Raw genomic sequence first — 24,497 nt, 5'->3', positions numbered from 1 at the left:
CTATAGCCAACAAAACAGCAACTAAAATAACCAGAGGAAGCATCCATTCCTAAATAGTCAAAGTTCCTGCGAATACGCCAAACAATTATAACAAAGTTTTTTTTATATTTCTATTGGTAGCCTCTGTCAATTTTGAGCATTAATCTTGCCGCGTTTGAAATTGTCAACCTGCTGAGTCAGTGTATGTATCAACATTAAATTTCCGTTAAATAACTGCTCCTAATTTATACCCAGACCCAGGGAGACTACCCAGACCATTAGAAGTTTTATTTCTCCAAGTTTGTTTTTTTTCTTCCCCCGACTACAATTTCTGTTGTTTCACGTTAATATTATTACCGGCCTAGCTTTTAGGTTAGGTGGGTGCGTAAACCAACTTGCCAAAAGTGTACGTATAAAGTGCAAGACTATAGATAATCATTGTCAAATTGCATTTTCAGTTAAATTTCGATTTATACAATGGAAGAACTGACAAAGCACTTGGAAAAAGTAAAAATACCCACTCCAAATGATAAGATTTATAAGGATGAATGCGTACTATCTTTTGATACTCCAGTAAGTGTTATTTATAAATTGACAAACTTTTCCACGTCCATTGTACTGATTAAAATTCTCTTTTGTTTGCAATCAGGAAACGCCAACTGGTTTATACTTGAGTTTGACAACTTTTTTGGGATTTGGCGTTGATTATGTATCAGACTATTTTCAACGCACTGGAAATTCAGTATTTCTCCATATTACTAGGATAAAACATGAAGTTTGTATTAGATATAAAATTGTATTTTTCCTATTATTTTTAAAGATCAATAATATAGAACAAAATCAATCATAGATACCAGCTGAACAAACAGAAGATGGTCCAGACAAAAAGATTACACGCCTAGCAATCGGGACTCCAGGTGGATTCAATCCAGATGTACAAAAGTACAACTACGAGGAAAAGTATGAAATAGTATTAATGCCAGGTTTTGTAAGAATTCCATATCCTAATGAAGATTTGCCAAAGCCTGTAAGTAATCATGTAATAATGGAGTATTTTAAATTTGAAGCTGTATTAAAACGTTTTTATTTAAATTATTATAGGTAAAAATTTCCATTGAGGCTGTTTTACAAGCAGAGTCTGCTTTGAAAATTGCTGAAAAAGAAGCCCTAGCTGGTACTTGGGATGGAGAAGCAAGAGTAATTACAAGGTAAACTTCACAATGCAAATTGGACTTGGATCAAAACATGACTCATTATAATTATATTTTTTTTTAACAGACACTTACATCTGACCCAGTTGAACAATAACAAAAAGGTACCACCAAGTGGTTGGAAATGTGAGAGATGTGATCTCACTACAAACTTATGGCTAAATTTAACCGATGGCGCAATCCTGTGTGGAAGGAAATTTTATGATGGCACTGGTGGAAATGACCATGCTGTGGAACATTTTAGAAACACTGGATATCCACTTGCTGTCAAGCTAGGAACTATTGCTAGAGATGGAAAAGCGGATGTTTATTCATACGATGAGGATGATATGGTTGAAGATCCTAATTTAGCTGTTCACCTAGCTCATTGGGGGATAAATCTTGCCCATATGGAGAAGACTGATAAGTCAATGGTTGAACTGGAGTTAGAACTCAATCAGAAGTTTGGAGACTGGATTGCCATGCAAGAAGGAAACAATAAACTCACACCCATGTACGGCCCTGGTTATACAGGACTTGTAAATTTGGGAAACTCCTGTTACATGAATAGTGTTATGCAAATGTCTTTTACTATACCAGATTTTGTTGACAGGTCTGTACAACATATATTGAGATTGGCTAGATAAAAATTATAAGTACTTCGATTAACTTACAATTATTTTTATTTAGATTTGTCAGTAAGGCTAACGAAATATTTAATCAAAATTTGAACGATCCTCCAAACGATTTTAATACGCAGATGTGAGTATGCAAAAATATTTGTGTTTTACTGATTATTCTTAAATATAATGGATTTTAAAATTATTTTTTAGGGCTAAATTGGGAGTTGGTTTACTTTCTGGAAAGTACTCACAGCAACCAGAATCTAAAACAGATGACGAAAATCGCCAAGGCATACCACCGAGAATGTTTAAAAATCTAATAGGTCGTGGTCATCCTGGCTTTTCGTCTAATCGCCAGCAAGATGCACAGGAATTTATATTGCATTTAATTAATATCTTGGATGTAAGTTGAATTTGTTTTATTTAATAGGTTTGTAGTTTTTTGTATATAAAAATAATAAAAAATTCGCTATCTTTCAGAGAAACAGTCGTCATCAAACTAATCCAGCTGACTGTTTCAAATTCAAAGTTGAAGAAAGATATCAATGTAGTTCTGGAAAGGTCAAATACACACATAGGCCAGAATATTTATTACCTATTCCCATACCAATGGACATGGTTTTAAATAAGGTACGTAGCAAAGCATGAGTAAAATAATTAATTTCAAAAACAAGAATTTTTTGTGACAATGTTGATGTTTGCAGGAGGAAGTTGCAGCGTATGAAGCTGAAAAAAATAAAACTGATGAAGATAAAGCCAAATTCGATCCTAATCTTATTGTAAGGCCACGTATAAAACTGTCCTCTTGTTTAGAGAGTTTTGCAAAAACTGAAATTGTTGAACAATTTTACAGTTCTGCTTTAAATGATAAAACCACTGCCACTAAGTAAGTTTAGTAAACTGTCTTTTATAGTTTTTAAATTATTTCAAAAAATAAATTTAATTATACATGCTTTTCAGAACCACAAGACTAGCGTCATTTCCCGATTATCTCTTGTTACACTTGAAGAAATTCACTGTGAAAGAAGACTGGACACCTATTAAATTAGACGTGGCTGTTGAGATGCCAGACCTTTTAGATTTGAACTTTTTGAGAGGCAATGGACTGCAGCCAACTGAAGAGTTATTGCCTGAATCAAATGCGGCTCCTCCAATCGTTTACGACCAGGTTCTTCTTGGTCAATTAGCAGATATGGGTTTCCCAGTCGAAGCCTGTAAAAGATCTTTGTATTTCACGGAAAATCGTGGATTAGATTCAGCAACACAGTGGTTGATGGAACATATTTCGGATGCTGATTTTTCAGATCCTTTTGTGCCCCCAGGAGTAGACGCAAAATCGGGTAAAAGTATACTAATATAACTAAATTAACGAAAATTAAAAAAAATATTGTTCAGCGCAGAGTAACAATAATAATAATTAAAATTTCAGATTCTGCCGCTTTTGTACCAAATAAAGAATCTTTAGAAATGGTGATGAGTATGGGCTTTACCAAAGAGCAAGCTACTAAAGCCCTAAAAGCCACTAACAACAATCTCGAGCGTGCCGCTGATTGGGTATTTAGTCATTCTTCTGAACTAGACACTTTGGATATGGATGTAGATGCACAGCCGCCAGAGCCTTCATTCAGGGATGGCAGTGGAAGTAAGAATTCGATATTAGTTTAACATTAGGTGTATTCATGCATTTCTCTAAATTTTTATTGTGTTTTTTTAATTAGAATATAAACTGGTGGGATTCGTCACCCATATGGGTACATCAACAATGGTAGGGCATTACGTGTGTCATTTGCTGAAGGATGGTCAATGGGTGATCTTTAATGATGAAAAGGTAAATAATCAATTGATATTTGTAACATGACGTAGTCGACATTAGGAATAAACATAACTTCTGTCTTTTGCAGGTTTACGCGTCTGAAAAGCCGCTGAAAGAATTAGGATATATTTATTTGTATCAACGTCTGGACAAGTAGTCATAGCTTTACAGAATTTTTGTTTTTTGTATAAAATAATTCTATTGCTTTTTCTATAAATTAAATAAAAATAATAATTATATGAATTTCAAAATTATTTAACAACTTTTTCACTTTTTTTATTTTTGTAAATATCATGGAAAAGTTAATAAAATCGTGATTTTATATAGAATAAATTTTTATTTATATTTCGCAATGGCACAAATTTACAGTATATAAATGCAGAAATGCAAGATAATATTTGCACCACTTCATAATTAAAATTGATGGATAATGACATTTATACAAAATAGAATAATTTACTATTTAAGTACTTATCAAGAAAGTGTAATTCACCTTCAGAAATAAAGTAATAATACATTTATGCATTTACCCAGCAATATTAATGTGACCAGCCATTATCATTTTTGCCAAGTTGAATTTATGTAAGTTTTTTCGCATGGCAACTGCACCAATATACATAATGGTTTACGCGTAGAATATCTTCTTAACATTAAAGTCAATCTTAATAAATACTTAAGTCACAGCAATCTAAAGTATTTTATAAATTTTTGCTTAACAAATTAATATAACAATTTGCATGTCTTGTATAAATTTGTGACAATTCTTTTTTACAGCCTTACCAATAAAAATATTTTACAGCGTTTCAAACTGCTTTAAATTCATAATTTTTGAGTACTTTATATTCTTTTTCAATGGTTTCTGATAAAATCTGTACAAGACAAGATTTTTTTAGAAATAAGTAGTGTTAGTTTTAGTCTTTATCATTACAGATATTTTTTTACTGTATTTTTTTTCTTTGTAAAAAAAATATTTTAATTTACGTATTACAAAAAATAGGATGTTTATGAATATCTTGTACTACTAGTTTAGTATAAAAACTAAATTAAAAATTAACTCGTGGTTTTGATTTTAAGTCCGTTGTTGGCACTGTTGTCAATGATTCCAATTGATGGCGGTATTGCATAGATAATGTTATCTCCGTCTTTCTTGAACGTTGGTTCTGTTACCTCAGGCATTACTTCTATCCGCAAAATTTTCCTCTTGTTTCCAAGCATGCATTTGAATTTGACATCAACTGTTACTTGTAAATCCGACCTTCTAGTTCTAAAGAATAACAGTCAAAAAATATTAATAATTACGATTATGACCAGGTATATAGCGATAATATCAACATTTATTATACGTACTGGTAATATGCGTTGCTTAGAATACCAACAAGTTCACCAACTTTGTCATCTGCTGTTACAATGGAAGCGATAAAGTCATTGCCGTGATTGGAGTGAATTATAATTAACTGGTCTTTTCCTGGCGAAACGCTGAGACCTGTGATTTCTGCTATATTCATGACTTTTTTCATGTTTTTAAACTTTGAACTTTCTAATTTGTACAGAGCCTGCTCTGTAACAACCATGACACGATCTGCTTGCTTATTAAATCTATAATCACACAATTTTAAGAGTATAAGTCAAATGCTTGAAATTTGAGTTTGCATGGATTACAACATGTGATAGTGTTATTACTTATTTGTTTTCTTGATGAAGGCACTGAATAAAATTGTTTTGAAGTGATCTGCGTTCTTAAGATTATTCATCGATGTATTATAAATGTCATTATGAGAATTCTCACTAAATTGTGAAAGGTAGTTGCCCTCCCATCGTCTATCCTGTCCATAGTGCTGACGTTTTGAACGTAATACTGATGCTGCAGACATCTACGGAATTTTACAGTATTTTATAATACGAAACTATTTTGATTTTTAGTATTGAAGTTAGTGTGTGCCTGTAAGTACCTTTAATTGCAATTGTGGCCAATCCTCTCTTGGTATCTTTCGCAAAATCATCCAACTGTACCACCTTGCATACATCATTTTCAGTACGGGTACTACCGACTTGACAGCGTAATTTTCTTTAGGCCATGTCAGGTGCTTGCCATAGTCGCGCATGTTCTTAGCATCTTTGAACGTATCCCTCAGTTCAGTTATGTACGTGCGTTTCTTGTAACGGCGGTAATACTGAATAATGACGTAAGCTGCCTTTAATCGCCTAAAATACCTGCGAGCCATGAATCCACGAGCCATCTTTTGAATCAGTACTACTATTCCAGGAATCAAATCATTTCGAGCCTTAAATGTGAAGGAACAATTAGTACATCAAGTGGAGAACTTATCTTTAAATCATTTAATTATAGTGAGAACAAAGATAGAAAAAATGAATGCAACAAAGTCAAATTTTGCGACAAAGTATGAGCGATTCCACGAATGCGTTGGTGGTAACTCATGCAACCAGTGCAATAAACATGCATATACAAATCGGAGAAAAGTATCGCCATGCTAAATGTAGTAAAATTTTTCATTTCCAGTGCACTAGCAATCGCTAATGCATTTGTCGCAACCATATTGATTATCATTATATCGAATGGAGACTATAGAATAAGACAGATATAACGATCAAAACGAGCATGAATCTAAATAAAGCGCAAAGTACAATTTTACCTATTAAGAGTAAATACGAACTCTATTATGGGTCGATGTTACCTAAGCTTAATTGCAATGCTTTGTTAATAATACAATGTTATCTGAATTTCACAAGTGTACAATATTTGAATTTACCTGCTCAAGAGCAAACAGCGTTCGAGGTGAGCGTATGAAAATTTTTGTATGTCCGTACTGAACGTCGTTGGAAAAACCTTTCTCATCCATCATCATTTTTACACCATCCTTATCACTTCCTCCTCTGAAGTTAGGCCACGTATACTGCGATATCATTTTATATCTGCAAGTGTGCGTAACATTAATGAAAACTATTCAGAAATGTACATAAAAATAACGATTTTTTTAATGCAAACCTCTTAAGAAATTTATCATAACGCTGCCTGTGAGCAAAGCCAGCTCTCCTGACCAATATATTTTCTACCAGTCCAAGGTATCGGACTTGATGTTCTACTCTTTCTTCGTCAAAAACAACGGGAGATTTTACTTCATTAGGTTTGATACATCTGACGTAGAATGGCTCTTTACTGGTAAGATTTTTAATGAGAGCAATCATTGAAGTTTTAAAGAGAGTTCCAGCTGTCTGTGGTCGCTTTGTTGTCTATAAAATTACGTAAATATAATTGCTGAATTTTAACTTGTATATTAGAAAACATACCTTTGTTATATCCTGAGCGCCTTCTGGCCACATTTCTGATATAACAGGATTTTTACTTTTAAACAGCAAGCGTTTGAAATCTTGGAACAGCGTGTCCTTATTTTTATCTAAAAAGCCGTTGATGTTATACACGACGTCACCAGCATAATGCTTTATCCTGAATTGCGTTTTGTGTTCCAATTCTTTGTCCGTGGGTTTCAATTGTCGAGACGTGTAATGTTTGTGAGCTGTCAATTTTTTATCCATAGCTTCAAGAAGCATCTGATAATGAAAGTAATATCAATTTATAGAAAGCGATTACAATGATATTTTAGATTTCAGCGCGAATCATGATAAACTCACTTCGTCCGTAACTTTGCCAACGTTGAGGCAAGCTTCGTCCATGATAGATAGAATACCCTTATGATTTTGTTCCACGAGATCACAAATAATCTGGTTGTTGAAATATTCAATGTTTTGCCATGCAATACCTTCCTTTTTGTATTCTTCCTGCTCTTGCTTTAATACCAGTTCTACAAAAATAATAATACTTTGATGAATGTCTGAAGAGAATTTATACACGTTTTTAAGACAATTGAAAATGCGTAAGATACGTACCTATGAAGAGTTGTTGCAACTTTTCATTACAGTAATTAATGCAAAATTGTTCGAAGCTATTGGAATCGAAAATTTCAAAACCGTAAATATCTAATACACCAATCAGAGTTCTGTAACGTTTGTAGGTACTATTCGGAGAAGAAACGTTGATCGTGCCGTTTATTCGTGATACAATCCAAGTAAACAGTTTGTCGTACACCGCCTAGAATAAATAAAAAAATAACGGTTAGTTATAACAAGGATTGTATTCGAAATAAAAATCAATATATTCAAAATTTACAAAAGACGAAATGTGTCACCTTAGCTAAGGCATCTCTGCCGTATTCCGCTTCTACGAGAGTGTGCGTCTTCTGCATGACCTCACCTCCAGCAGCAATTATTCTCTGAGTTAGTGCATCGTTTAATTCAGTCGGACTTACAGATAATAAGTGAGCAGCATCATTTAATGCTTTGTCGCCACTTGTGCTAACTGTATCCTCGTCAAGAGTAAATGTGATGTTACCCTGAAAAAAGTAAAAAAAATTATAGGATAAAGAAAAGAATGCAGCAGCCGAGTTAGAAATAATCGAAAAGGCCTCACCAAGTGCATAACGCCAGCAATAACATTCCAAATGGTTTGCGTCTCCGTGTGCTTGAAACCGAGCGTGGACATGGCATTCATTACGGCTTTATAATCGGTTTTATCATTCAAACTCGTTTGACTGTTGGATGCGCCGCTCTTGATGTAGTTATAACTAGCCGGATCCCTTACTAATCGCATCGACTTGAGGTCTGCTTCGCTGCAGCCGTGAATCAGCTGGAAATAGAAGCTCGTTAATCATCCTCCCGAGAAATGAAACGAATCAATCGATAATATGCGAAACGCGAATTTTCTCTTGCGCACCTGATAGAAGCAATGGAAATTCCGCTCGCCCTTCTGCTGATAAACGACCCTCGACTTCTCCAGAAGATAATTCGTGACATCTCCTCCAACGGGATCGCCCTTGAAGTCGAAGTTTATGTCCATGTACTTGCCGAATCGCGAGGAATTGTCGTTCCTGTTGGTCTTGGCATTGCCGAAGGACTCGAGTATCGAATTCGACTGGATCAGAATGTTCTTCACCCTGAAAACGAATCCTTTATGCAAACAACTGAAACGGCTATACGGCAATGCTCCGACGAATTAGGCTACAGCGCGCATTATACGCAACTCGATATCGTCCTTGGCACCGCCGCGTGAGTTTAAGCATACAAAGCTCGTCGCCGCTCTCACCTCTCGATCTCCTGCTGTCCGTCGATGTTCGTCACGGCGGCGATGTATTTCATGATGATTTTGCTGGCCTCGGTTTTGCCGGAACCCGATTCGCCGCTGATGACGATACAGGTGTCTCGGCCCTGCTGCTTCATCTCCTTGTGCACCGCATCCGCCACCGCGAATATGTGCGGTGGGTTCTCGAACAGTTCCCTGTCTGTGAAGGAGAGAACGATTTTTGAAAACGTCGAATACTATCGCGCAAGTGCAGCGCTTTCCCTTTGCGTTAATAATAACGGTCGCGCATTGTGCAACGAGGAGACTTTCATTCTTGTCTATATTCGTAATTTACGATTATCGTGTAATATAATCACTGACGGACGTCGACTTCATATACCTTTGTATTTATCGACATAATCCGGGCTGTAAATGCTCGTACTCCTGTATGGATTAATGCTGACGCAGACCTCGCCGATGTAGGTGTAGATTTTGCCGCCGTTGAATCTGTAAAGTTAAAAGACGTTTCAATAAAATTGATTCTACTCACGCCGAGAAGATAAAGTATAAATATTTCCATCGCGCAAAGGTAAGCAGTCGAGCATCGAAGAAAAATAAACTATCCGAGCGTCGAGTTTACCCGCGGTGAATTAAAAAACGCAGATACGCATACAAAGCAAAAAAAATGTGTGTATTATCGCCAATTTGTAAAATGCTGGCATTGATACGGAACTTCACGGCAGACGTATCTTCGCAGATAAAGCACCTTATCATTCGCTCGCTCGCTCGGCGAGTTTTACGATTCGAAGGAGAAACTAGCATTTTTTAAAACTCGCGAGAATCACTATACACGGCTTCGGCAAAAACAAATATTGCAAAAACGGCCCATCAATGAGCTACAGGCCCGCAAAATTGAAAGCGAAGTCTCTCGGCAAACACGAGCTTCAGCATCAACGTAAAAATAAGTAGAGCCGTAAAAGCGAGCGAAAATTGCCCTCCACTGTAATATAAGTTCCCATAAGCGGGAAGTCGACAACCGCGAGAGAGAGAGAGAGAGAGAAAGAGAGGAAGCCTCCTCGTATAATCAGCCTCCGCAATCTCTCACGTACCTATGTGCATAATAGCCAGCATAGAGCGTCCGGCAATCATAATGCGAGTGAAAACGGCGCTAGCGCGAAAAGAATAGAGGGAAAGCGCGGGCGGCTCAACGAGCCGCGAATGCGCTAGACTCGTCGAGCGGAAAATCGACGCTGCGGCTAGTCGATTTATCGGCGAGTGTGTATATACGTTCTCTGGAATTCCGTCTTCTTACGGGACACTCGAGTGTGAGTCAAGCGCGATGACATGTTCCGAGAGTGCTGTGGACGAGTTGAATGCTAATAGTTTGAGCTGATAGGGCGAGTCTCTTCTTTGCGCATTATGCAATTGACGAGAATGTTTTCTCGATCGTTTTGACGTGTATAGAATTTTCCCTCGCGCTTGACGTCAATATAAATCCCTGATTGACAGGGGCGATACGTTTTCACGAAATAAAAACGATCTCGATTTATATAAACGCTGATGCTATCTGATGGCCGGTGATAAGGCTATCGTCGGTAGGATTCGTTTTTCCTCCTGTGGTAAAATAAAACGATCCGTTTGTTAGTGGGCTGAGTGCAAATGTGACTAACTCAGCTCATTAGTACGCCGAGAGAGAGAGAGAGAGAGAGAGAGCTGTTAATTCATTTCGGCAAGGCTGAGAGAGACCGATGCAACATTCGTCAGGCATGACACGCGTGTGTGTGTGTATAATGTTTGCACTGCGGGACGTTTGCCAACTTGAAAATGTTTAGAGCACATACACCGCGAGGAGAGAAAACAGAAACTCGAGCCGATAGTTTACGATCATATTAGCGCTCTTTATTATCTCTCTCGGTCATTATTATATTGATAGGCTTTATACAGTGCAGATAAAAGCGATTTTTTATTCTCAATAGTCTTTTCTCGTGCACTTCTCCTAATACTGATCCGGATCGATATAAATATATATAAAAGATTGATTTTTTCTTCGAGTGCGTATAATATAATAATAATGTGTGCTCCTCTCGAGTCGCAGAGAGACATGACATCATAAGCCGCGCGAACGTGACTCAGTGTGTCAGACTCCCTCCTCTCTCTCTCTCTCTCAAAAGAGAAGAGGCGGCTTGTAAATAAGATCTTGGGCGTCGGAGGCTATACGCGCGCTTTTCCGAAAATAGTCCAAGGACGAGAGAGAAGCGGAAGAAAAAAAGAGAGATTTCGAGCGATGAACTTCGGCCGCGATTGGATTTTCTTCGATTAAAACTCGCCGGGCGCTTTTCTCTCTCTCTCTCTCTAATGTGCGCCGTGTGTAGAAAAAGTCAAGTGGACGTGTCTACTCTGATTCACATACACAGATCGAATCACTTACGGCCGGCTGCAGTGCTATCGTACGCGCGACGACTGCCGGTTGCATTAATCATCGATCTTTTTATAAGGAACTTATGTCATAGAGTCGATTCTTTCCTTTTCTTTTTCATAACACATTCACCGAATCGTTTGTACTTTCACTCTACAACCAGCAGCAAGTGCGAGAGATAGTCGTTAGAAGGGAAAGTCGAGTAGAGTCTCAATAACCCCCGACGTCGATGCATAAATCAAGCCAGTAGCACTCGAAGGAGAGAGAACAGACCGCAAACAAGCTCCTCTTTGTGGTTTTTCGTCGTCTCATCTCTCTCTCTCTCTCTCTCTCTCTCTCTCTCGATCTCTCCAACAGCTGCAGCGTGATAAAAGGTGGCAATTCGACGAGCGCAAATCGATAGGTTCGTCGTCGGCCCATTGACACGATTCCCGAAGACGTATACAACAACCTAACCCCCTCGCGCGATAAAACCACCTGTGATGCGCGCCGAGTATAAAAGACCAGATATACACGTACACAGACGAGAGCCAGAAGCCACGCCCACTCGTCGACGCCGGGCCGAAAAGTCGCAGGGGGCACCTTGCACTTTTTCCCGTTGTTATTATGCGCTCTATACAGTGCAGCACGTGCGCGGCCCGCGCGCAACACAAACCGCGTATATCCATCGAAAGCATATAGCTATATAGGCGAAAGCGCGCGAGCTTTAAGCCGGATTTTGTTGTTGCACAGAGCGGCGACCCTCCACCTGTTAAAGAGCCCCAGCACAGCAACAATGCCGTCGACGTTCTCTCTCCCACACGCGTGGAGTGTAATTACCGCGAGTTTAAAGGGACGCGCCCGGTGTAACAGTAGACGCGCGTTACCTGACTCGGAGATTCTCCACGACCTTCTCGAGGCTGATCTCGTCGAGGAGGACAAAGTCCCCGATGCCGACCTCGTCGTGCGCTACCATGGCTGCTAACTGCGGCTACTCTTCTTCTTCCGTCGTTGCCGTCGTCTGCGTGTGAGCCACGCTCACACGTCCTCCTTTCGCCTCTTATCGAGAATTCGCGCGATAAGCCGCCACACAGCAAACACACAGCAAACTGGAAACGACAAGAGAGCGAGAGCGTGTGAGCACAGCGAGGCCGTGAAAAAAGAACGTGCACAGAAGAGCAGAGCAGCGGGTTTTCGTTGTATAGGTATTACTTATATATCGTGCGCGAAAGAAGGGAGAGGAGAAGCGACTTTGTGTATATGTATAATGTATATATAGATGTATATAGGTGTGTGCTTGACGGATTGGCCCCGATCGCCGCCGCTGCTCTGCTCGAACTGCTGCAGGATTACAAGAGAGCGGGCGCCGCGAGTAGCGCCTATGACTCATATGTGTGCGACCGCGACAGACTCTCTATATGTATACCTCGCACGAGTTTTGCGTCCAGCTGCGCGCAAAATCTGTGTATATCGCCGCGCGGGACTGGTACGTCTCTTTTTAGCCGCCGCCGATGCTCTACTAAAATACCACTTACTGCTGCATCGTTCTCCAGGGCGCGAGCGTTATAGCGCTGTCCTTTTCCGCGCCGCTTGGCGGTTGGACGAGCCGAGCCGAGTTAGTTTACCTGCGCGGAATTTAAAGGGGAGCCAGGTGCGGGATAGAACGAGACAGCTGTATATGGAGAATCTTCTTCTTCCGAACGGACTAGGGAACGCACCTCGAAATATGACCGTCGCTATCCGTAAAGTAGCGACCCGCTCTCTGACGATGAACGAACCTACACTCTGCACGGTTTGCATAGTGCCACGCGAGAGGCTGACGTCACGCACCGCGAGTTCGGGTAAGGTTAGCTTGTTTGGATCCGCCGTTGGTATTCGCGCGCGCGCGCGAGCCACCCGCCGCCTCCTCTGTCGCGGTTTGTTGACCCTGAGAGAGAGAGAGAGCCTGGGTAAATGCGGACGACGCGCAGGGCAGAGAAGGAGATGATTATCGCTCCGAAATCGTGCGATGAAGGCCTCGACTCGCGAATATAACGAGAGGGAATGTCTGCAGGGCCGGAGAGCGGTTACTGCGCTCTCCGCATGCAAAGGTTAGGAGGTCGCGGGGTTTCTTCTAAGTATATGTATATATATATATTTCTGGAGTCACGTGCCCGCGGAGAAATTCGCGAATTTAGTGCCCCGACTTGGTATGGCTGCGCTGTGGGAAGGTCAGAGAAAAAAAAGGATGACAAATTACACCTACTTTGCAAATGTAATATGCCTCGCTAAACTAGGCGCGCGGCTGTCATAATTCTAGTACCGTTGCTCCAATTTTATTTAAATTTCGTATACGTTTATTTGAATAATTCTCGAATTGTGGTACACGCTATATATTTACGTTTTACCGAGAAAGAGGGAATCGTTATTATTATTATCATTATTTTTTTCTTTCTCAAGAACACCGAATAAATACGCAGTAAGTTCTGGAGAAAATATGAAATTTAAAATCGCGCTTATCACTCTTCTCCGTTTTACTGCGAAACAAGGCTAAACTTTCTCCCGCACGAAATTTTCAGCGCGTATTGTATATTTTATGTAAAATAAAACTTTCATCGCTGCACTTCGACAAATAATACGACATAAAAGGATGAGCAAGATATCTGCTGTCGTTTTAATTTTTGCAATGAAGCTATTGACCGCAGTAAAAATACATGATTTAATATTATGTCGCCGAGCGTATGATCAAAACATAATAGTGCCTCATGAAAGATGCATGTGCACTTTGTACGTGACTCACTTTCTGGAATGAAAACGATTATGACTTATTGCCCGCGGTGCAGCGAACGAAAGGAGGTGAATTTCAAAAGACAATCGATGGAATTAAAAAGGGAGAGTTTATTGCATCCAGGCGTGCAACAAGTAATGCATTATATTAGATAATGTAGCTGTCAGAAAAATGGCTCGCATCTGTACCCTCGTCATCGCTTATTAACGCCGAGCGCAAGAGAATGAGTCGTTCGTTTATAAGAATCGCTATATATTCTGCAGGAGGTATACACACACACACACACACACACGCGCGCGCGCGTTTATATCCTATATGAACTATAGCTCATTCTCACCCACGTTACGAGCGCGTGACGTCACATAACAGGCGGGAGGAAAGAGGAGGTGGAGGAGAAGGAGGTAAGGGAAAGAGTATAGAGTAGGGGGCACTTGCATGCAGAGAGCTGAGAGGGTGTTAGAGTGGAGCTCGATTCCAAAGGAGGAACTCAACTTCCTCTCGGTCACGCTATACTACTCTTTTGCAGAACGAACTGTATGTAGGATATACCTATCCTATATCTCGTTGCAGCGCATTTCCACGCGTGTGCGCTCTTCTGCTACACATTGTATTGTATTCAGTTCTCCCTCTTTATAACCGTCGCGCGTGACACGCAAAGTGTGCAAATTATTTATATTGCAGGACAGAGATGCAGGCTACCAGAAGTCGTGAATGAATGACGTAACAACAAAAGTACAAAAGATAAAGTAAAGTGTTCGCGTATACTACGTAGTCGTGCGATAAATTTTCCACAGCGCGCAGACTCTCTTTCTCAGTGTGTATATATGTGCAGCGCATCACGCGCACGAGAAAGAGAGAGAGAGAGAGAGAGAGAGAAACGACATAACCAAAAGAGGCTGATATTCGTCGAGTCTGCTCATACTCGTCCCGTCGAGTGTGTACGTGTACATATATATATATAGCTACGAGTATATAGCGGAGCAGCGCGAAGCAAAAGCGACGAGGAGGAAGGGAGAGAGTTGCGTTCGCCGGGAAAAGAATTACAACACAGACGCGCGCGCGCGCGGCACGAGAGAGCTGCTCTGCACAGTCTGTGCATATAGAACTCGCGCGCCAGATACCAACGAGACGACAACACGCACACGAAGCGAGTGAGAGAGAGAGAGAGAGAGGAGCAAAAAAAAATCAGCAAAGAACCTGCACATGACGACAATCTCTGCTCGCAGTTTTTGCTCGCCGCTGCCGCCACTACTGCAGCATCTTCTTCGTTTTTCGGCGCTCGCGTAATCTCCGTTTTGTCAAGTGCACATCAGCATCCGTGTGTATTATATATAGATATATATATCGAGAAGAAGTTATATTTTCTTGGCGGGAACACGTCGTTGTTGTTGTTGTTGATATATAAGTATATACCAAGTGCAAAGCTGCTGTTGCGTCTGGAGAAAGTCGCAGCCCTGTGTTATTGTCGCCGCCGTTGTCCGAGAGGTGAACTCGAGAGAAGATGGAGATGACGATGGACGTCTACGACGGCGACTACCTGGGCGCGTACCGGCGCTTCCTCGAGCACTTTGTCGCCAACTTGTCCCAGGATGACCAGCTGCCGGTGAGGATGGCCTGCAGGGAGGTACGCGACTGCGAGGTCACCGGCGCGATCGCCGACATCACCCTCAAGCATCTCAATCAGAGGTAAACGAAATTTTCGCGTCATTTTTGCCCGTTGCCTTGTCGAGCGTTCAAAATAGACCAGTTATTATTGTGTAATCGAGCGATGCTCGAATTCGCGAGTTTGTTTTGCTCAGTTTTTTTATAGGTTATGTAGGTTAGGTTCGCGCCATATAGACATATAGTAGTCGCGAGATTTCTCGCGCGCACTTGTTTACATAAGTATACCGCCGTGTATAGGTATTCCTCTCCGCCGCGCGCTCGTTTTATTTTTAGATGCTTTCTTTTGGACTTTATTTTAGCTCGACTCGGGCTTTTAATGAACTCTTATATGTATCGTTCGCGCCTCATTGAAGCGTTCGAATGTGATATTAAATAGTAATATTGTCAATAGCCAAACATTTAAGCTTGACGTCTAATTTTGTTATTTTTTTTTTAGGTATGTACGTAGAAATTAGAGCGAGTGGCCAAATAATAGTAAATAACGAAGCTAATAGAAAAGGAAAGAGAGGCACGTGTAGCGCTAATTTTTTTTAAACGAGTGACTCATTGTCAAGTCATTCTTATCATTTAACTGGTGAGATTAATTTTCAAGGTCAAGCGCCAGAAGAACACGGCTCGCGACGACCGCAGAGTGTCTGCACGAAATTCGGACGAAAAGTGTCGCTCGACACGCACGAATTTGCAAGCTGATGCATCCACAGCTCTTATCTTATCTGCGCTGCATTATCGCTCGCATGTCTTTGCTAAAAAAAGGAGGCAGCTGAAAGAGAATATCGACTATGTTGTACGCGCTCGTATATAGGCAAAAATGTGTGGGCGCACACCTCCGTGGGCGCGAAACGATTGCGCTTCCGGTCTGTAACAGCACACTATGCGGTGCGCGCGCTCGCACGGAGTGAAAGGCTAAAACACCAAAAGTCGTTGCACCGGCATGTGTCTGTGTGCATATGCATGCGAGGGTGCAGGCAGCCAAGGAATAAATTATTCATAGCGCACAGCGCTTCAAAACGTTAGTAGGCCACCGCACGAGATAGCCGAGCGCTTCCTTCGTCACTCTATTGCTTATGTGTATTGTGAATACATACGTCTAGGTTTCATACTGCTGATTGAATTTTCCGAGAAAAGCGCTGCAACCTACATCGCTTTGATTTTCTCAACTTGAACAATGATCCGAGTTATAATAATAATATATAATGTATGACATTGCGGGACGTTTGAATACTCGCTAAAGTTGTAACGGTGAATCGGCGGAAATAGATATATCGGGACTGTCAACAAGTCGCGTACGTGATATACATAAAAAATATTGATTTTGAGACGTCTGGATAAATACGAAGTATCGTCCGAGCAAATAGTCCGTTCTCTCCTGTAATCTGAAACATGCGCGCACGAACAATTCTCGGAACGGACAATTTTTATTATAAAAATTAGAGTTTTCTATTAAACAGTAAACTTCTATGAGTAAACTAATTGCGTAGAACACAGGTCGTTAGACAGAACCTTTTCGGAAAGAAGATAAAAATGCAGTCTTGCCCGTTTGCGTACAGCGCTTGCCAGCGGCTTCCTCTTTGAAAAGCATTGCACACATACAGCACATACTTTGTGCACTTCTCGGGACCGGCTTTTTCCTTCGACCGCGCCTCCGCTTTTCTATACACACGCCACGGGCATCGAGCGCAAAAATTTCGCTTCGTGTTATTTTTCTCTACGCGCTGATACGGTCGGGAATTATTATTTATTTTTCACGCTTCGCGAGCACACGTTCCACGTTACCGCATTATATTTCAGTTGAAGGATCGAAAGTTGTACATCAGCGCGCCGTTCTTTCGTGGAATCTGAAATTCTTGCTAAATAATCGCGTAGCTAGTACTTTGTGGCAGCAAGAAATGAAAAGATTTCGTTTGAAATTTTATTGATCACATTTATTTTAAAGTTTTAACATTAATTTCAATAAGTAATATAAAACATATAAAATATATTCAAAAATATTTTTCATGTATGTGTACATATAGTTTAAGCTAAAAGCTAAGATGCTAAGATTTATAAAATCTACATATTACATAAATAGTACTTTCAAAGTATAAGTCTTGTAAGCAAAGCTCTCAAAATACATTTTAGATATATTGTAGAATCACTGATCATTTGAGATCTATATGGTGTGCGCAGAAAGCAAGTAATTAAAATCATGGACGAGTATCATTTCATTTCTTATGGGATTTTCTTGAAATAACGTTTAGCGACCTGTCCGCTTTGTTCATGAGTCATTGTCTGAAATATAAATCAATACATTATGGTCATTTTGGTTTAAAAGCCTATCTTTATAGAAAAAACTGCTGAATTACCAAAATTATTTGGTCCTCTTTGAGTTCATACTTTCTTGTAACTTTTGTATCGTCTTGAGCTGTGCTGTGAATAACTAAACTGCCATCCTCTTCTAGTGATGCAACATTCTGCAATGTTTTTTTTTAATTAGAATTTTTTCACAAAAGGTTCCATACTTTTTTAATGTAAGAAAATTATGTTTACCTTTAAAACAACCCCAGAAGCCATTGTCTCTTCAAATTCTTCACCAATTTTAAATACTAGTTCACTAGTACGCATCATGGTGATTGTGCGGATGGTCCACTTATCTTCTTCATCATTTTTTTGGATTTCAAGGCGAGGACTTGTCATCCCCATCATTTTTCTAGGAATGTATGGTACTCCTGGAAATTTAGAGAATAATTAGTGAGAAGATAAGTTATAAATCTAGAAATATTTTATATTCTTTTCTCACCAACAGCCTTGAAGTACTCGTCCAGATTTTCATTTCGCTCATGTTGATAATTTCCAACCAGAGAAGCCATCTCTCTTTTTTTGATTCAAATTTTTGTTGTATAGAAACAAGGACCTAGAACAAAAATGTTTGAAATGCGTAAAGTTTTGAAATACCATTGTATATATCCAATATTACATGCAATCGGTGATAATGCCAATATCTTATCTAGATTATAATGTTATCATTGCCAAGCATTATTTTATCATATGAGAATTGATAAAAAATATATTACACAACAACAATAACTCAAAAAAATTACTATTTTTGTTTTTCAGGATATGTCCTCCAAGTCTGCAAGCCTACCTGGTCAAGTTGGTGAGAGAAGAATGTACAATATTGTTTAAAAAACAGCCAGAAGAATGTGGCTACCGACCTCAAGAGAAAAGTAAGTTTCTAATAATTATTATTATTAGATTACTTTTTATCCCAGTTTAAAAAATAATATTAAAATTTATTTTCAGAGTTCTCGCCTTTAAAACTCATGCAAACTGTTACAAATAAAGTTAATGCAATATGTCAACGTTACTTGGACAATAGCAGATTAGCATTACTGCCTCCACCTCCGTCCACACCATTACCACTAGCCTCTTCATATGCAATTAAAAATAGGAGAAGAAAAATGGAAGATCGTTCTGTAATTTTGCACGATTTACATACTATGTTCAGTATTAAGGTAAACTGGAATTTTTATTAAATCAGCCGCGTAATATTGAATGCAGGGATTAAAACTAAACAATCTTATGCAGAATGACGCCGTTGTAAATTACTATGCAGTATTTGATGGTCACGGAGGACAAGAAGCTGCCACTTATTGTGCAGCTCACCTTCATCAGTATTTGATAGAAAGTCCGCACTATCCAGCGGATCCAGAAATTGCCTTACGCGATGCTTTTTATACAACAGATTCTCGATTTATAGAGTGTGATGAAGTAAGTAAAATTTAAAACTTGTATCTCATTTCTATTCATAGTAAAACTCCTTATAATAACCGATTCATATTTTATTTTACAGACAAAAAATAGCGGTTGTACTGCTGTATGTGCTTTATTATATGATAAGACTTTGTACATTGCATGGGCTGGGGATTCTCAAGCTGCATTAATTAAAAATGGTAGAGGCATTAATTTGACGATAACCCACAAGCCAGAAAGACCAGTAAGTTTAAGTGTTATGAAATTTCTACATTGTGATCATACAGTACAATGGGTCCATACAATTCACTATATATTGTAGTACGTGCTAAAAAAGTTGAGTTAGGATCTACAAATTTAAGATCATGAGTGTTTTGAAAAACAAGCCCATTTTTGTCATCTACTATAGGCTTAAAATTTTGAGATTCGTTTAAAATAGATTTTCCAGCTTTCCAGTCATAATAAGATAAATCATCTTTTCTGGGTAATAATTTTTTATTGCCTTGAAAATACGGTAGCCAATCTTCCGCTCTTAATCTGTGACAGTAATCAATGTATGCCGATATTTGAGACTGGGATTTTCCAAAATGTCGCATGAATATGATGGTATACATTTTTCCACATCTATTAGCTTTTTCTCGAAGCCCAAGTTCTTGTAAGAAAATATCGTTTAGCTCTATAGATTCAGAACACAAGGCATATGGGTTTTCTTTAAGGTACAAATATCTTTTAATTGTTTTCACTCTATCTTCAAAAGTTTCTCTATCTAGCGTTCCCTCTGTGTGATAACCTAGTTCAATGATTTGTCGAGCTATAGATTTGCTTCGCAAATGGAAAAGATCCCTAGGTGTAATAAAGGATTCTAAATAGTCTTTGTAATCTCGAAAATTCAATAACTCTCGATCACTTAAAATTTGAGTGTTTTTGTGGATCATGTTTACACTTAAAATTTTGATAGCTGATTTAGAAGTTTAATCAAAACAATGTCTAAAAACAACTGAATATCGTTCACCTAAAAATTTCAGAACCCACTTTAAAAGTTTTAAAACCCAGAATCGATCTGTTTTTATCATTTCAGGATGAACAATCAAGAATAGAATCGCTGGGAGGAGAAGTCATTTTTTATGGTTCATGGAGAGTCAATGGCGTTTTGAATGTTTCTAGATCGTTAGGTGAGTTAAACGATAAAAATTCTGCGCACTAAACTATTACTCTACGCATTCAATCACCTGAATAAAATTTGAAAGCTTGCAAACTTTATGGAAACATCGAGAGATAACGGACATGCGTCGCAAAAATTCAATGTAAACCAGTGATCAATCAATATTTATAAGATAAATCGTACGTTATTTACGAACTGCACATTCAGATATAAAACCAATCGCTGCAATGCTGACAAATTCGCAAATAATACGTAAAAAATGTTTTCCATTAAAAAAAATTTAAAACCGTGCCTCGTAATCCAAGAAAAATTACGAGGAAAATCTAGCGTACATTTTTCATAACAATGCGATGACTAAGAGAAAAAAAAACAGAGTCGAGAATTCACAAAGATAAAATTGTTCACCCACCAGCTCGCGTACAGAGTATATCTATATGCAGATATGTAACATGGCTGCTATACACCTACCCACAGGTGTTTTACGCTAAAAGTAAGGATACCGCGAGGTATTTTCGGCTCGAGAGACGTTTAACCGGTAATTCTAAAATACTACTTGGCTACTGACTGTTTAGATACTCACGAATATTGCGTAGGTCAGTGAGACGATTTTGGATTGCGTTCAGCGAAGAGCGGCGTCCTTGCACTTCTGCGCGTCAAACACTGCAAGCACGGCATAGCACTGACAGTTCACTCACCAGCCACTCCTTCGATGTTCACGACTACCGCTAGATGGCGATAGCTTTAACGTATTCTATTTATTGATTCTTTTCGCAAAATTAGCGAGCGTTGTTGCTGTATTTTTATATGCGAGAAACATATTATCGACGCTGCGATAGTTAGAAAATTAAAATTACGCGGTTGACGTAAGTTTCAAATTTCGATTTCCTTCTACACATTAGAAAGGCGTATATCCTTAATTAGCAGCATTCGAGAAAAGTTCGCGTGCGGTCTCTGCGGTTTTTCGAAATTCGATCTGCGCCACTTCTGGCTTCTCTCTGATGCGATTAAAACGTATACTGCCAACGCGACGAATTTGCTTTTCAAATCGAGCGAGCGCAATTGAACCAAGTCCAAACTGCATTATACAATGCTGTACGTGTAGACTCTACTTACTCTTCGAGCCACCTATAATTATTGTATCACCGCTGAAGTTTCCCCACAACAGTGTTGCGCCAGCGAGCGAATCGAGCCGATAAATATTAAAAAGCCGTGCACGAGATTGCATCACCACGGCCTAAATAATTTTCGCATACTAACTAGCGCTTATTGTTGAAAACCAATAACTCTGCAGAGAGTGTATGTCAAGGCGTGAATTTTTTTATTAATTCAGCACATCCACCTTTTGTTTTTCAGCCGTAACGCGAAAATCGCAACTCGTTGGTAATCCACTCGCGTATCAGCTCTCTGCCGTGTATGCATGTATATACGTACATAAAGGAAAGTGCGAGGAACAAGCTCTCGTTTAGGCTAAGCCTGCAGCACTTTGCGGCTCTGGCCATTTTCGGCCTGACTTTAAATGTATATTCGCGACTCGAAAATTCTGGGCGCGTCGCCGTAAGTAGCCGGCACACCGGCCGGCGCATCCTGTCTACCTGCCTGCAGCGAAGTGTGTGGCTGAGCTGACAGAATAATGCGTGCCTCGTTCTCCTATAGCCATACGGAGACAGTTATGAGCGCTTATAAAGTGCTCGCCAAAACGCTGGGCATGATAGTCGCTTCGTAATAAGCTATAGGATATTTTTATCCGGTCGATTGACGAATCAGGGAGACGAAATTTTCGCACCCACGCACATTCATCAAGCCGTCGCCAATATATGTATATACATATAGTTGCATCAGCGTCGGCGCGAGATAAGTTGGAGACTCGAGGCGTTATCGGGCAGAACCGGTTAAGCTTATCGAACATGCATTCTCTCACGCTACAGACACTACTAGCCGCGCAGCAGCCGGTGTATAATAACCGGAAGCGCGGCTCCTACGCTACTTTGGCGCCATTATTAAAATGAGCCTGCGCGCACATTCCTTTAATTAGTTCATTAATTTTAATTGTGCGCGCGCGCGCGATGCGGATACGTTCGGTTGCGTGCGCGCGCCTAAGCGCTATTAACATATATTAAAATATGCCTATAAGTATGTACGTTTATCGATTTGGTCATTTGTCCCGATATGGTTAAAAGTACAACGATGCTGTATGTTGCAGGAGATGCCAAGTACAAACCTTTCGTGTCGGGTGAACCGGAGATCAAGAAGATCGAGCTCGACGGCACGGAGGACTTTTTGATAGTCGCTTGCGACGGCTTCTGGGAACGAGCCACCGAGGACATCGTCGCCTCGCTTCTCTACGAGTACGTCAGCTCCGGTAACTGTGAGTATACATGCATACAGTCTGCTCTGATTTGCTCTAGTATAGTGGTACTCTTGTTGAAGATTTTTCTGCCCTGAACTTTTTGAGAGAGTAAGAGAGGCTGTTCGCAGGTGAAGAAACTTCCGCTACATAGGTAGAAGATCGCGCGAGCGCGCCTAGTTGGCAGAGGAAATCGTGTAGCTAGACGCAGCGGTTCTTCGCGGCATTGTTACGCTCTGTTTCGTTAGCCGCCAGTCCAGTGTCGACGGACATCGCTGCTGCTGCACGCGCACCGGAGAATTTTTCTCTCGAAACTTTGATCCGCAGCTCTCGCTCGTCAACCCCTTTGGAAAAACTGCCGCACAATGAACTCCTCATGGCCGCACTAATGCAAATGCAATCTCCGTTAATTTAGCCGCTGCGGCAGCAGCAGCAGCAGCAGCAGCAGCAGCAACCCCATTAAGCATCCCCCAATTAAAGTTCAGACGACGGCTATGTGGGAGTAGGGGAGCCCCGCCCAAAGCCATGATTAGGCCAGTGGCACGCGTCGCGGGTTCTCCCCTTGCACACGCGACACGAAGGCGCATTGTGTGCGCCGCCGCCGACGCCGCGCTAGACACCGGAGGTCAATATGCACACACAGATGTGTCGACGACGAGGGTGCGAGAGACATGTGCGCAGCCGGTCTACCCTTTCACGCTGTCGAGTCTCGGTTTTTTTTTTTAAAAAAAGCATTCGCGAGAGACCGGTTGTAGCGATTAAAATTCTCGAGGCGAATCGTTAAGGCGAAAAATGGCTCTGGTTATCTCCGTGAATTATCGACGTTTCGCAACTGCGAGATAGCTCGCCCGCACGTACCTACGTGGCTATTACAGTTCAAAAACTCAACGTAATTCTCTCTGCTCTCCTTAGGGATTCGTGAGTCAGATGTTAGAAAGTTCAAAAAGCTTGTCCGCGAGATCGAAGCGTGAACGTTTTCAAAGATCATTTTAATTAGACTTCGTGTAGAGAGAAATTCTCCTCGGCGCTATTCGCGAGAGAGTTATAAAAATAAGGTCGAACTAGTACGCTGTGTACGCGTAACGATCGACTGACTCATACACAGAGCACAGTCAGCCGTGTGTGAAGTAATAATCGTACACGGCTCGCTATAAATATTCAAATTCCAAGTTTCAGCCCGATGGAAAAGCGCGCACGCAGGCCAATTAACGAAGCATCAGCGGCTAGTAGAAAAAAGGACGAGGAGCGAGTTTTGCTGCACTTCTTTTGAATCTGTGTACAGTAGTTTAGGGGCTTTAGCGCGACGCGAGAGGAGACACTCGAGAGTTTCGTTCACGTTGCTCGATTCAGAGCGGAGCGCGCCGATTTCCCTTTTTATTGCGCGGACTCTGTATACACCGCGATGGAGAAACGTCGTCGCACTTTTCACAAGCTGTACTGCGCGCGGGGAGGGCTAGATCGATAGAAGCAAGTGCTTGGACAACCATTTTTTTCCTTGTTCTGTTTTACAATAAAACTATAACGCCGGCGTAAACTAGAGAGACGTCTCTGGAAAATACTCACACGCACTTAACGCTCGCTCACGAGAGTATAGGAAAAACGAAGCGATTATGCACGCCAGCCGGCCTTTTTTACCGGACACTTAACGCTTAACGTCAACGGCCGCCGCGCGAGATCAACTGACAACCGACTCTCCTTT

At 40.5% G+C, this 24,497-nt stretch overlaps 5 protein-coding genes across 16 annotated transcripts in view; 2 read left to right on the top strand and 3 right to left on the bottom strand.

Annotated features, from left to right (window-relative positions):
• The first annotated feature begins 37 nt into the window (after positions 1–37).
• LOC100122689 (ubiquitin carboxyl-terminal hydrolase 5) lies at positions 38–3,859 on the top strand. Of its 8 annotated transcripts, none has more exons than XM_032597021.1 (15): positions 66–181; positions 345–356; positions 438–552; positions 629–754; positions 830–1,006; positions 1,081–1,187; positions 1,258–1,782; positions 1,860–1,931; positions 2,003–2,195; positions 2,273–2,422; positions 2,497–2,678; positions 2,753–3,138; positions 3,222–3,434; positions 3,511–3,620; positions 3,694–3,859. In XM_032597021.1, exons 3-15 carry the CDS (start codon positions 457–459, stop codon positions 3,760–3,762), a joined length of 2,406 nt encoding a protein of 801 aa, XP_032452912.1. In that variant the 5' UTR covers positions 66–181; positions 345–356; positions 438–456; the 3' UTR covers positions 3,763–3,859. The 8 variants fall into 8 exon arrangements, with proteins under 8 accessions (XP_008209826.1, XP_032452914.1, XP_032452912.1 ...); XM_032597020.1 differs by having other exon boundaries at positions 345–360; XM_008211604.4 differs by lacking the exon at positions 345–356 and having other exon boundaries at positions 38–181.
• Positions 3,686–12,734, bottom strand: Myo1A (myosin 1A). Of its 4 annotated transcripts, none has more exons than XM_032596333.1 (16): positions 12,667–12,734; positions 12,019–12,240; positions 9,137–9,243; positions 8,761–8,956; positions 8,392–8,611; positions 8,089–8,304; positions 7,808–8,011; positions 7,509–7,710; positions 7,254–7,423; positions 6,912–7,172; positions 6,610–6,854; positions 6,374–6,536; positions 5,555–5,887; positions 5,286–5,476; positions 4,953–5,201; positions 3,686–4,869 (listed from the first exon to the last, which is right to left on the bottom strand). In XM_032596333.1, exons 2-16 carry the CDS (start codon positions 12,105–12,107, stop codon positions 4,656–4,658), a joined length of 3,060 nt encoding a protein of 1,019 aa, XP_032452224.1. In that variant the 5' UTR covers positions 12,108–12,240; positions 12,667–12,734; the 3' UTR covers positions 3,686–4,655. The 4 variants fall into 4 exon arrangements, with proteins under 4 accessions (XP_032452224.1, XP_008209318.1, XP_008209320.1 ...); XM_008211096.4 differs by lacking the exon at positions 12,667–12,734 and adding an exon at positions 12,558–12,659; XM_008211098.4 differs by lacking the exon at positions 12,667–12,734 and adding an exon at positions 12,344–12,482.
• Positions 12,735–14,361: 1,627 nt separating this feature from the next.
• Positions 14,362–24,497, top strand: part of LOC100122653 (serine-rich adhesin for platelets) — a 58,519-nt gene continuing 48,383 nt past the window's right edge. Inside the window, exons 1-7 of the mRNA XM_001606212.6 lie at positions 14,362–15,584; positions 18,657–18,766; positions 18,843–19,054; positions 19,128–19,310; positions 19,393–19,536; positions 20,371–20,464; positions 22,655–22,819. Coding sequence (XP_001606262.2) covers positions 15,400–15,584; positions 18,657–18,766; positions 18,843–19,054; positions 19,128–19,310; positions 19,393–19,536; positions 20,371–20,464; positions 22,655–22,819 — 1,093 coding nt within the window. The 5' untranslated portion in view covers positions 14,362–15,399. The remainder of the gene's footprint in view (positions 15,585–18,656; positions 18,767–18,842; positions 19,055–19,127; positions 19,311–19,392; positions 19,537–20,370; positions 20,465–22,654; positions 22,820–24,497) is intronic.
• On the bottom strand, positions 17,464–21,471 carry LOC103316662 (fatty acid-binding protein, brain). 2 transcript variants are annotated; one of them, XM_032597019.1, is made up of 6 exons: positions 21,035–21,444; positions 20,864–20,938; positions 18,340–18,453; positions 18,090–18,268; positions 17,906–18,013; positions 17,464–17,831 (listed from the first exon to the last, which is right to left on the bottom strand). In XM_032597019.1, the coding sequence occupies exons 3-6, from the start codon at positions 18,407–18,409 to the stop codon at positions 17,772–17,774; spliced, it is 417 nt and encodes a 138-aa protein (XP_032452910.1). In that variant the 5' UTR covers positions 18,410–18,453; positions 20,864–20,938; positions 21,035–21,444; the 3' UTR covers positions 17,464–17,771. The 2 variants fall into 2 exon arrangements, with proteins under 2 accessions (XP_032452910.1, XP_008209829.1); XM_008211607.4 differs by lacking the exon at positions 20,864–20,938 and having other exon boundaries at positions 21,035–21,471.
• On the bottom strand, positions 19,407–20,377 carry LOC103316661 (cilia- and flagella-associated protein 299). Its single transcript, XM_008211606.3, has one exon. The coding sequence runs from the start codon at positions 20,225–20,227 to the stop codon at positions 19,550–19,552; it is 678 nt and encodes a 225-aa protein (XP_008209828.1). The 5' UTR covers positions 20,228–20,377; the 3' UTR covers positions 19,407–19,549.

The sequence above is a fragment of the Nasonia vitripennis genome, chromosome 2, assembly GCF_009193385.2.
Source record: "Nasonia vitripennis strain AsymCx chromosome 2, Nvit_psr_1.1, whole genome shotgun sequence".
Lineage (NCBI taxonomy): Eukaryota > Metazoa > Arthropoda > Insecta > Hymenoptera > Pteromalidae > Nasonia > Nasonia vitripennis.
The sequence above is the reverse complement of the archived record's forward strand: the minus strand, read 5'-3'. Positions and strand labels throughout refer to the sequence as shown.

Coding starts and splice junctions, on each gene's coding strand:
- Myo1A (XM_032596333.1), bottom strand. CDS start 12,107: ATGGTAGCGCACGACGAGGTCGGCATCGGGGACTTTGTCCTCCTCGAC. Junction 7,424..7,508: donor GTTGCAACAACTCTTCATAG/GTACGTATCTTA, acceptor TTATTTTTGTAG/AACTGGTATTAAAGCAAGAG. Junction 5,477..5,554: donor GGCCACAATTGCAATTAAAG/GTACTTACAGGC, acceptor AAAATTCCGTAG/ATGTCTGCAGCATCAGTATT.
- LOC103316662 (XM_008211607.4), bottom strand. CDS start 18,409: ATGGCTTCTCTGGTTGGAAATTATCAACATGAGCGAAATGAAAATCTG. Junction 18,269..18,339: donor CGAGTACTTCAAGGCTGTTG/GTGAGAAAAGAA, acceptor CTAAATTTCCAG/GAGTACCATACATTCCTAGA. Junction 18,014..18,089: donor CTTCTGGGGTTGTTTTAAAG/GTAAACATAATT, acceptor AAAACATTGCAG/AATGTTGCATCACTAGAAGA.
- LOC103316661 (XM_008211606.3), bottom strand. CDS start 20,227: ATGATCCACAAAAACACTCAAATTTTAAGTGATCGAGAGTTATTGAAT.
- LOC100122689 (XM_008211604.4), top strand. CDS start 457: ATGGAAGAACTGACAAAGCACTTGGAAAAAGTAAAAATACCCACTCCA. Junction 1,188..1,257: donor GAAGCAAGAGTAATTACAAG/GTAAACTTCACA, acceptor TTTTTTTAACAG/ACACTTACATCTGACCCAGT. Junction 1,783..1,859: donor ATACCAGATTTTGTTGACAG/GTCTGTACAACA, acceptor ATTTTTATTTAG/ATTTGTCAGTAAGGCTAACG.